This window comes from Anthonomus grandis, chromosome 2, assembly GCF_022605725.1.
Source record: "Anthonomus grandis grandis chromosome 2, icAntGran1.3, whole genome shotgun sequence".
Taxonomy (NCBI): domain Eukaryota; kingdom Metazoa; phylum Arthropoda; class Insecta; order Coleoptera; family Curculionidae; genus Anthonomus; species Anthonomus grandis.
The window spans coordinates 11,440,323-11,452,965 of NC_065547.1; the positions used below are offsets into that span (position 1 = coordinate 11,440,323).

The 12,643-nt window shown below is 29.7% G+C and overlaps 1 protein-coding gene across 1 annotated transcript in view; it reads right to left on the reverse strand.

Moving 5' to 3' along the window:
- LOC126747292 (14-3-3 protein epsilon) overlaps positions 1-10,709 on the reverse strand; it is a 28,828-nt gene extending 18,119 nt beyond the window's left edge. Inside the window, exon 1 of the mRNA XM_050455837.1 lies at positions 10,350-10,709. Coding sequence (XP_050311794.1) covers positions 10,350-10,413 — 64 coding nt within the window. The 5' untranslated portion in view covers positions 10,414-10,709. The remainder of the gene's footprint in view (positions 1-10,349) is intronic.
- Positions 10,710-12,643: the final 1,934 nt, after the last annotated feature.

Below are 12,643 nucleotides of genomic sequence, written 5' to 3' on the forward strand. Positions count from 1 at the left end.
TTACTATAAAATTTAATTAAATTTAATCAAATATTTATTATTATATTACACAATATGTGTCTACACAAGTCAAAATGTCTAGACATATCTATGAAAAAATAGAAAATTAAATTGTAAGATATTAAAATCTAAATACAATTCAAACAAAATATAACAGAACTAAAGAAAATAAATTTTGATACAGAATCAGTTAAATGCAGGTAAATATACCAAATATACAAAATGTAGAGTTGGATACTTAAAGAAATACAATCCAACAAGAGCAATATTCGATATCATCAATCAAAGAAAATTAAAACTACTTTCCAAGTATTTGTCAAAAAAATAGAAAGCACCATTCAATGTTCTTCAATTAAAAATATCATGGATCCAAGATGTCTTATATTGAGAGTAGAATAACAACTTTCAAGAAAGTATTTAAAACACAAAAGAAAGTTCCGAGATGCATGGAGTCAATTCCACCGGATGCCTCCTGTGCAAGTTTGTTTAAAAGACTTTTTAGAAAAAAGCTGTAACGTTCACCGTCAGCATAAAACCCTTACCCTTAACTTGAACTTAAATTGTCATCATCTAGACTTGTATATATGCACTAACACTTGAAAAAAGTAAAAGCTATTCTAGGGTTGGAGGTGCATCACAAAGAGCTTTTAAAAATTAAAAACAAAAAAATTCCTCTTAAAAAATATTTTTTATTCAGCCCAAGAATTTCTTGATTGATGAATGCCACTGCCCGATATCCAACTATTCTAAAAGTTTTATCATGTGTAGTGCTAAGTTCTTCCATTATTCTTGTGTAGTATGCTGTTAGTAGTTGTAGTATAAGTTCTATGACTGATACTCTTTTACTACTGGTATTTTAATGTTTCTTTTATATCTGTTGTCTTATTACTTCTTAGGTCAAGTTGATTTTCATTTTACTGACTAGACTTATAAATTGCCTTTGTAATTTTTGTTGTGTTGTAATATATTGATTTGATTTGAATATGAACTGAACACAATAGTAGTCAGAGATTCATCTGGTTCCAGAGCCTGTGATAATATTCCTACTATGCCTGGTGTTATAATGTGTATATCTGAATAACTTCTTAAACTGGGAGATGTTAATATCAATGTAAATTAGACATTGATAGATGTAGCCACAATAAAATGTGAGTATATATATGAAGGTCTCTGAAGTACTGCCTACAATCCATATCTGTTAAAGCTTAAAGATTTCCTGTGCATAGCTAGAATAGCTTTCAGTAAAAGAAAGATCATGTTTTTTCCAGGAGTTTTATATCAGAATGATTCTTGTACCTCAAAAACTTTTTGAGTTTAAGCAATTCTATCAACCACCAACTAAGAGCAACCAAATCAAAAGTTAGGATGCATTAGGGGATCCAATTAAGATAATCTCATATTTCTTTATATGTATTATTATAGAGGAAATCCCGCAGATAAAAATATGCTTCTGAGTAAATTATTTAGGTTTTTCTGTTCACTGAAAAAAATATAAAAAACAGGATCCTAACATGGTTAATTTCACACTCTTTTACATCACATAAAAATTAGTAACACATTAGCATATCCGTAGCCAAGGTTAAGTAAACATTGATTTAAATTATGAAATTTGGTCATAAAATAATAACATCTATTTTTCAAGTTCCACAAAAAAAACCAGACTGGTTAAAATAAATAACCCAAGAAAAAAAGCCCTGCGTGTATAAATAAATTAGAAAAAAGGCGATCGTATAGTGTGACAAAGTGCACTCAGAATAACAGATCGCTCGATATTCAACCTCTCTCAAGTCGTTTTACGTTTTATATTTCGTGACTCCTTCAGACGGAATTTGTGGATTTTTATGCTAGTCTTTATGGCATCAGAGCTTAATCAAAGGGTTTTTCCCTAAATAAATTTATTTTTACGTTTTTTTTTAGAAGTAATCCCAAACCGTTTATCGATTCCGTTAAAAGGTCATCCGCTATCGCTTCGCCAGTATGAAAAAGGGGTGCCGGTCTGTCGTCAGTTTATTTTCCTGTTGTTTTCAAACCTTATTATGACATAATTACGTTGGTATTTTAATGGAAAAAGGACCAGCGTTATTTAGATAGAAAAATGCTTTTTTTATCGTCGCTTTGTGGGTCATCAAATTGTTTGGTTGGTATTAATATAAATATAAAACTGGGCAATGAAAAGGTGATGTTTATCTGGCCAATTGTTGATCAAGTTCAATGCCTAATAGACGTCTCTTAATTAACATCACTACATGCTAAATAGGAGAGTAAATAACTCATTTGGAATTTACCTTGTAAAAATTACCATACCTGATTGTTAAAACTAGTTATCATATTGCCAATTTATTCATTTAATAAAGGATGGATGTCCTGTTATAGTAAAACTCTAAAAAAGTACCTCTACTCATAATCGTTAAAAAAACCTTTTAATGTTTTACAACTAAAAAGCGTAAAACTTTTGAAATGGACAAAATTTAAAGGGAATCTATTAAAAAATTTAATCATAAAAGCACTCGCGTAGCGCCCAAGTAATATGTACTTTAATGAAATTCCAGGGCTTGTTGGGATAGTGTTTTGATCGTTTTCATGAAGTTGTTTAATGTATGAAGTAATGAGGGTGTGCTTTTCATTAAATAAAGGGTTGTTTTGCCTTTAAAATTGAAATAAGGCCGTCAATAATATTCACAGGTTTTTTTTTAACATAATTTGACTCATGCAAGAATGTCAATGAGTCACAATAAATGCAACTATTTCTGTCTTCTTTCCTTACAGCTGGTATGAATCACTGCCCCAAATAGTGAGTACGGCAAGTACTGGGTTTTTATTTGTTGCATTTTTTAACATTGAATAAATAATTATATACTATACATTACCAACCAATCTTATTTAAAATTTCAATTTTATGTACAAATACCATATGTGAATGTAATTATTATGGTTCATAATAGGCCTGTTTATGGTTCATTTTAATGTAATAAAAGTTTGTCATATTTGCATTTTAAATGATTATGCGAAATGTATACATTAAAAAAGAAACATTCTCTGGATATTTATATTGATTCTTAACAAGTATTTGAAAAATGCAAATGGTAATGTTTAAACAATTTTTGCAATAAAATTTATGGTAACCTTGTAAGGGCATTACTATTCAGCCTCAATAATATTGAAACAGAATTCCAACAATATCTTAAATAACTTAATTCTTGAATTATTAAAATATTCCAAAAACCTCAAATCTGGTTAGCAATGGGTGGGTACTATGCAAAGAAATCTGGCTCTAGATAAAGTATTAGACACACATGGTTCATATTTGAAAAACTTGAAGATGCTTTTTTTTAGAGATACACTAAGTATTTAGTTTTTTTTGGTTCTGTATAATTACTTTTCATTTGTTAAGCATATGTTGTCTTACTATTAGGAATTTCCTGTTAGACAATGTTTGGTAAATAAACAGTTGTTTTGCCTATTTTTTCAAAAATAATCTATATCCTACTGTACAATCAGTTGGTAGTTTTCTTTGGAAAGTATAATATTAAAATACCAAGTCGATATAGCTTTACAAAGGATCTTTAATGTATATACAAATATAAAACTCATGAATTTAATAATGTGTCCTATGGACAGTAGACAAAGATTTTTTGGCATCTTTAAACAAAATGCTAGGACTTTTATTACAAAAAATAGTTACACTTGCATATTTTAATAATAAGAATATAAAATTTGCTTGTATCATTGAAGTTCAAAAATGCCATACAATTTAAAACTCAAATCTTATGGCATTTATTTAAGTTGTTTTGTCAACAGTCATTAAAACAAATGATAATTTTTATACAGTAGATACCTATACCATATAATATATGTGGACTGAATAATTCATAACAACAAAAATTTTATTCTATTCTAGGGTTTTGAGAATGAATTTGCATTAAAACATTTTAAAGTGACACCCTCCATGAGGCATTTACATGCAGCAAAGAAAATTTAAAACTGATATAAACAATTTTTTCCATTTAACAACTTTCCAATTAAAAAAGAATTTAAATTCCAAAAAATATTTAAAATTCCAGAACACCTGGTATTTTTCCAACAAACTGATTTTGTCAAAAAAATAGTACCTACACACTTGCTATTAAATAATGGACTTATATGAAACAAAATCAAAATATCCTCCATTTTGATTGATAGCAATCACAGCCATGCAATGTGTACCCGAGCACTTTGAACAGAGAACCAGAATTATGTAAAAGGTGAAATCAAAACTGATTTAATTTTTATCACATACCTTGAAGGATCAATTGCATTGATGGAATCAAATAACACTCATGGAAATCACAAACTATGTTTAAGGCAAATCATTTGAAACAAACAATTTGAAAATGAGAAGCTACTGAATTGAGCTTAAATGAAATTTACTCGCTTCTGCTGTTGGTCAAAGTTCATAGCAAGTGTTACCACATGATGTTTCTGTGGTACCTTTAACTCGAACCAAGTATAGCAAATATTGGGTGAAATAATTTGGCATCTTGTGGAGAATGAAGATATAATTTAATTAATCTGTTTTTCATTTCAAGAAAGGTAAATTATTCCCCCTTTAAAAAATTTAATTCTTGTTTTAAGAAAAATAAATATTTGTGTGAAGGCACAGAAAATATATTTGTGAGAACATTATATGTAATTATAATAACAGGATCTTATAGTTGATTTAACGAGAATATTTTCCCTAATGTTAAATATAGCTTGTTCTTGAACCATTATAAATAAAGATAATTTTTTCAAGAATGGCTTTAGTTTTAAATATAGAATAGGATTTTTTTGTTTGTGGGGTGGTATCCCAAAATAGTTGCCCTATCTAAAGAATTAAATTTATTTAAAAAAATACCATTCTCACTAGGTGAACATACAGTGTCTTGAATGCTGACAAATTGTTAAAGTCTTTGCAAGGTATTTTTAAATATAACTACATAATTTGGATTCTACTACTATAATAACTTATAACAGTGTAACTACGATTTTATAAATTCGATTTGAATATTGAAGCAGCTTATTAGTTCTATTTATAGTATGTTTAAAGTGTTTGGAGGAAGTAAGAGCTGGTTCCAAAAAGACCCCCAAATGCTTGACTGAGTCAAGCTGCTTCAAGGGGATATCATCAATAACATATTGACAAGGAGGCTAGACCCTTCAATGGGTGAACTTTATAAACCCATATTTCAGTGAACTTACACCAGGAAAACTGTCTGTTTATACTTCCTAGTTATATATTTTGAAAATCCCTTTATAATATTTTGCAGGGTACTCTGTAGAATAATTCTATGTAGTAAATTTAATCCTAAGATAAAAATACACTCAACTAGAACAATTTTGCTTTTGGGACCTTTTTTTTGTTATATCTTCAATTTTTCTTTCTCTTTCTTCTTAATTTTCATCTATGCATGTAATAAAAAATTAATATAATATTTGAATTCAAAAGTCCTAAGATATGGAGTATTTTCTCTAAGAAAGTGAGTGAGAGTGTGGGTAAATTATTTAATTTTTAATGGTGTAGGTGAAGACCTGAAAACTGATACCTGTGCCTTGACTTAACACTTAATCCACCATTCTGCTTTTTGAGTAATTTTTTCACTAAATATTCTATTTTTTTTTGTGAATTACTGACAAGCTTTTGTAAACAGGATTCATTTCTGAGCAATAGTTTGATATATGAAGCATTTTTCTGAGTTTAATCCTTTTTGTTCTAAAACCAGATTTGGACAATACTCACCAGACTCACAGTTTTTGAAATAAATTGAAAGCTGACTTCTTTGAGCTTGTTTCCATATGACTTCTAAGTTATATTTTTGAAATTGCTTTATAACATTATGCAGGGCACTCCCCATATAAAAAATAAGCCGAACTAGAACATGGTTTTGAAGTATGTTTAAGAATAATTTGTAAGTTTTCTTAAGGATAGGAAATGGAGATATCAGTAAAAAAAATAATTTCTTAGTATTAATTTCATACTCAGTCTAATACTTTTAATTCTAAAACCAGTTTTATGCACCAAGACTAGATATGAGGTTTTTCGTATAAATTGAAAACTGTAAATTTATTAATATATACATTTTTCTGCATAACTCCTATTAATCTTGTAAAACAAGGTGTCACTTTATTGATAAATTATATGTATAAAAAATGTGATCCTACATTAAAAATTGCCTTAACACAAACTAATCATCATATTTTTATTCATTTTTAGAAATACAGAGTTTAATAAAGTGCTCCACAAATTTTAATGTTTTTTGTTTGAACATTGTAATCTTCATCAAAAGAACATAAAAGTTTTTTAGTTAATAGCTTCAAAATATTCACTTTCTTGATTACACTGATTTCTATTTAATTTACATGGGTTCAAAACTCAGTTATTTCTATGTCTAATATTGTGGTACTATATACTGGGAATATTTGTTACCACAAAATATTTGTCTAAACTCTGTTTAACCAAAGCTAATTTCAAATAACTGATCAAAGCCTAAAGAGTCAAAATCAAGAATATTGTTTGATGCCACACAACATGCCAACTATACAATTGTTGATTTCAATAGTTTGTGATAATTTGCTTTCATGTAATTTGCAGCACTATCAGTTAATATGTTTATTCCACATCAGCTTTTGGACACAAAGAATATAAACATCTAAGAATTTGATCCATCTGATTACAAAGTTTTAGTTTGAAAATTTTTTATGTTTGTTTCAAATGTGGTTTATATGCATACAAGACATTTGAAATTGGTTTAAATTAGCAAAATGTCTTCGGAGAGATTATATAAACCAAGAAGAAAAACAGGGTCAATGCAGACTCCTGAGGTAAGCCCATTTCAATATTGAACAACCAAGACATACTAATTAAGAATAGCACATTATTAATACAGTATAAGCTATGCTTATTTCAAATTTAGTTACTTCTAACTAACAATAAAATTAAAAAATTGTAACAAAAATTACTATTCTTGAATAAAAAAGCTTTTATCCTATTGTAATAATATTTGCAAACATGTTCTGCTGAGTATTCCTATACTAAGACAAAGATTATTAATATTTAAATAAAATGTAATTTTTGCATTGGATTAACACCAATACATTTTCTGGAATAAAATTAGCTGTCATTACAGATATATGAATCTAAGCTTATCCTCAGTCAACATTATTAGTCTTAGATATAGTGGAGTTGTTCTTCAGTTTAGCCTCACTCTTTATCCTCTTTAGATTAACCTTAGCCAAGTATGGCTTATTGGTATCATAGTTATTACTTAAGTAGTTATTACTTGGCCCCCCCTCCTCGGGTTACAATCTCCGAACAACCTTCTCTTTACCTCTACCTATCCCAAAAAGTGAGCAGATTAAGTCCTCTTTTGTATATGGGGGCAGAAGGCTTTTTAACCACCTACCCCTTTATATAAGGCTAATAAATTGTGAAAAACGTTTTAGGAAAAATATAAAGAAACTCTTGCTTGCTAAAGCATTTTATTCTGTAGACGAGTTTTTAAATACAATCTTTTGACAGTGAAGAATTTTGCACAGCGTAATGTGAATTCTTACTACCCTTTCTTTGGGTGTGTTCTATATTCTATGTATGTAAGAATTGTTAAAATTTTTATATTTTTGTAAAAGATTATGTTGTCAACTATCTTTAAGATTTTATATAATGCTTTGTTAACAACAGATGATGTTATGTAACAATAAAGCTATTTTTGACTTTGACTTTGATTACTGTTAACTTTTAATATAACTTTTTTCTTTCTATTGTACTACTCATAAATGCTTTTGGGTGGGTTTACTCTTGTTATATGCATAGTTTGTTTAAGTTTTGTTAGTTAAGTTGTATTTTTTTTGTTACCATATTACTCATAATTGTCTTTTATATTGGGATTTCTTGGGGCATAATAAGTAGTTGAGATACGAGATTTATTGAGTCTTAGAAAGTGCATTTCCAGGAAATCTACTTGTCAAGTGCTGTGAGTATGAATTTCTGATCTCTGGGTATATTTATGTAAATTATTTTTTGTATATATTAGACATTCGAAGATATACCGTGATGGGATTACACCGAGGTGTAAGAATTTTAAGTTTTTTGAAAGAGTTTCTCACATCATCCCTGAAACCCAGACCCTCGACAACCCTCAGAGCTCTTCTCTGCAGTTTAAACATTCTCCTAGTTTCCAAAGTGTCCTGTTGGACAATAAATAAATAAATAACAAATCTTATTCATTTTTGTAAATTATATATTGAACAGTTAATTGTATTGAAATTGCAAAAGGCAAACATTTAAGACTTTTTCCTGGACAATGAGATTGTGTTGCTAGATTTTAAAATTTCATATTGCATAAAACATAAAATAGAGGACATCAGAAGGGTAAATCCTCCCCAAATCTCCTTTAAAATTTAATTTACCACTTTTCGGACTCAAAAAAAAAACTCAAAAAACAGGGACTCACAAATTTTCAGGACATTTGACCCTGTAGTCTTGGTTCCAAATAAATGATTTTCTTTAAGCAATTTGCACAGGCTGTAGCTTTGAGGGAACACATTTTAGGATACATGTTTAAAGAAAACAAGTCTTATTTCTCCAACAATACTCTCTTAAAATATTTGCACCCAATTTTGTAACACCCTGTACATAGTCCTATATGGTTGGAACCTTTGGTGTGATGCTCTAATTACGAGACAGTTTTAGGTTTTGGTTAGTGGTAAAACTGTCTCATAATTTGATCGTATCTGTTACATGTTGATAAATAAAGTAAGCAATGTAATGTGGAAATGTTTAAGGAGTAAGTTTTCAATTTATTAAATAATTGTTATGTAACACATGTAACTGCAATTGAGCAAGTGCAGAATAAGTTTCTTCGGTATATTGGTTACAGGTGTGGTTATATCAGAGATGATTATTCTTATGGTGAATTAAGATCGCTACTTAATATTAATACTTTGGAAGGGAGGAGACTAAATCTTGAAATTTGTTTACTTCACAAGATTATTAATGGTGTAATTGATTGTCCAGATCTTTTAAATCTAGTATGTCTGAATGTACCTATAAGAAGGAATCGGCATACTTAAGTTTTTTATGTTCCTTACCATTCTACAAATTATGGCAAAAATAACCCTATTACAAGAATGTTAAATAATGCAAACTCTATGCAACAATCTGTAGATTTTTTTGGAACTTCAGAGACAAGATTTAGAGGATCTTTAAGGCATATATTGTGATATATACTTTAATTTTTTTTTTTTTTTGTATAGCAATGTATATCTATACTGTATTTAGTAATTAGTTCTTTTTATTGTAAAATGGCAAGTCCGTAAATAAATAAATAAATAAATAGCTAAGCATTGGGTGGAGAAATCTGGTTCATCTATGCAGCTATTCCTCAGAAAACCCTTTTCCTTTACAAACAAATCCTGTTTATAAATTTTTATCAGTAAATGACAAAAAAAGAATTACTCAGAAATGGTGGATCAAGGCTTAGGCTATGCAGAGGTACAAACTAATTCTTTTAAAAAACACTTAAAACTGAAAAAATGACCAATGTTAATATCAAATCATGGGGTGTACACCTCCCATATCACACCATTCAGTAATAAATAATTCACTACAAGTTGATAATACAGGAAGTTAAAAATTAAGTTATGGACATTCTTTTTAAGGAAATCGGAATAAGCTCAGTAATAAAAACGCCTCTGTATCATTAGGCGACGTAGGACACGGCCACACCGTAAGACCCACCATTTTTTTATGCTAAATTCCGCAAGACAAGTGACACATTAATTTTAAATAAATATTTATCTAACGCGTCATTTTATTAATGTGAATCACGCAGAGGAAAGAAAAATTTGAAAAAAAAAACACTCTTTGATTCTAGATTTTTCCGATCGATTATTTTGACTTTTTGTCCCATGTCAAATTCCCGTCATTTTTGAGAATTTGGAAATATAATTTAATAAAAGTGAAAAGAGAAATAAAGCCGAATAAGTTTATGGAAATCTGTAGTGGTATTAGCGCTTTAATTCCAGTTGAATTATAAGGGCGAAACATGTCTAATGTACCCCCTAAAAGGTAAAGAGGATCGATAAGTCCAATGACACTTCATCTGGCGAAAAAAGCACATAAAGAAAACGGGTTTTATTAATTAAACTGCCCGGTGATATTCCTTAGGGCTTCTAAAATCCTATAAACAAATTAAATTGTTGTAAAATCCTTATCGTCCTGTCAAAAATGTCAATAATGGAAGCCGATAGGCGATTTTCGGAGGACGGGAAACCGACCAAGCGGCTTTTCCCAATTTCAACGGAATTAAACGCGGTTTTTACTAAAATACACTTACCATCGTAACGTTCGGCCTGTTCGGCCAATTTAGCCTTGTACACGTTGTCCTCCCTTTCAGCCATTTTCCGATGATTTTGGATTAATTTTCACTAAACACCACTCACAAATCGTCCGTCGGTTGTCTCACGAATTCCCAATATGGCCGCACCCGCCACACTGACTGAACGCCGATCGTTGTCGAAGCGAGTCCTCGTCCGCGCTCGGTTTGACCAAAACGAAGGCGGTAAATTTGAACAGGGGATTATGAGAATCGATTATATATTAAAATTTGTGCATTATTTTCGTCAAAATTGGGGAATTTTTGGCAATTTTTTTGACAAAACGTCGTCTGACAGCTATCAGAACTGTTACTGGTTACCTTTTTTGTTTGCTTGTTTTCAAAGTGCACTGGATTAAAATTATTAATTTTATGATTTCTTATCTCAATTATTTGCAATATAATATAACACAGGACTAAAATCTCAGGAATTTGATGACTAATAAATAAAAAAGCGCAATTTTCACTTTAATCATTAGTTACGCGTTGGGTAAGTGTTATCGACACTTTACGTCATTTTATAGGTACAGTCCTAATAATGGACATTCTTATAGAATAATTATAATAATTTAATGTACGTAGGCTTAAGACGTATAATACCTATTAATTTGCCCTGCGGGCCATTTGTTGCCTTGTTGCCACCGGTAAATCCTTACCATTTAAATGGTTTATAATATCATTATTACCCAGAGGAAAATTATTCCCATTGAATAAAAAGTCGATGTGAAATTAAATAACGAAAATGTATTGGTAAAAACGATTTTCTTAGTCACACCTTTTTCCTATAAGACAAAGCAAATCAACAAAGCTTGGCAACGTCACTAAAGAAAACAGGCTTGATACTTCTTCTGTTAAAAGATGGCGCTCTTTAGCAAGGTCTTTAGATGCTATAAAGTAACCACCACGTTTCCACGGAAATTCACTCCGTTTTTAAGTCCCCTTCAAACGGCTCCTTCCTTATTGCGCTTACTTGGGACGGTAGACCTTTGGAATGTGCAGCTTGGTCAATATGCTCATACAACGGCAGTGGGTGTTTTCTTTTTCGATTTCTTCTCTTTGTATAGACCAGGCGAATTAGACTTTAACAGTGCACAAATTGCTATCCGGAAACTGACTGTTGGAGTTGGTAGAGGGGTTCATAACGAGTGAAAAAAACGAAAATCCAACAATGGGGTAGTAGGGGGTTGTTTTGGGGGGGGGGGGGGTGAAAAGGGGTGGAAAAATATTCTTTTACATCCAATTGAAAAATGTTCAATAGAAAAGTTGTAGATCATAAAAAAATATATAATTTTTGTAGAGGTCACTTTTGAACATAACCTCAAAATAGCCAAGATAAATGCGAAAAACCGTTTTTATTTTGTTTTTTTCAATTTTAATTTTTTATTTTCACAAAAATAGTTCAATCTTTGTAAAAATGTGTTAAAATATACCTTTGTAGGTCTTAAATAACCTCAATTTTTTTCAGATCGAAATATTAAAAACTTTCGGAGATATGCGTTTTTTTCTGTAAAATTGTACTTCAGAAAATCAGGGTACAGAGTTCATCCGAGGCTCATTTTTTTTGTTTTTACGTGTACTTTCTTATGAAATAAAGAAACTATATACTTCCCATTTAAAAAAACGTCGAAAAATGCAAAAAAAAATCAAAAATGATTTTTACAGCAATAAAATGTTTAGAAATTGTTAACTATTTATTTAAATTAGTTAAAAAATCAAAAAACAGATTACACCATTCGATTCTACGGAAAAAAATACAAAAGAAACTATGTATCATTATTTTACCGGAAACTTAATTAGGCACAGTTGGGCTTTGTACACCGTGTAAATACAATCACATTCTTACGTATTTTCTCGATTTTCATAGAAAATAATTATTTTTCGAAAAAAATACAAGAGACAAAAAATATTTAAAATTAAATTGTCTACAACTTTTGTTTAAAACATTTTTCGCAAAAATCCTTAGTTTGTCAGTTTTAACAAAAAAACATGCAAAAAAGTCAAAAATCGTTTTTAACATTGTAAATTTTACAGTTATTTTTATTAATTTGTTTAAATTTTTATAAAATTAAAAAAACTAATTACATAATTTAATTCTACAGGAAAAAAGTACAAAAGAAAATTTTATTATTTTTATACGAAACTAGATTTTTATTATATGTATTGTTCTTCACATTCTGGATCCAAATTAATACTTGGCTGCTCTAATTCATAGAAAATATCCTCGGAATCACTTAGATCTTCCACAATTTTTTCAG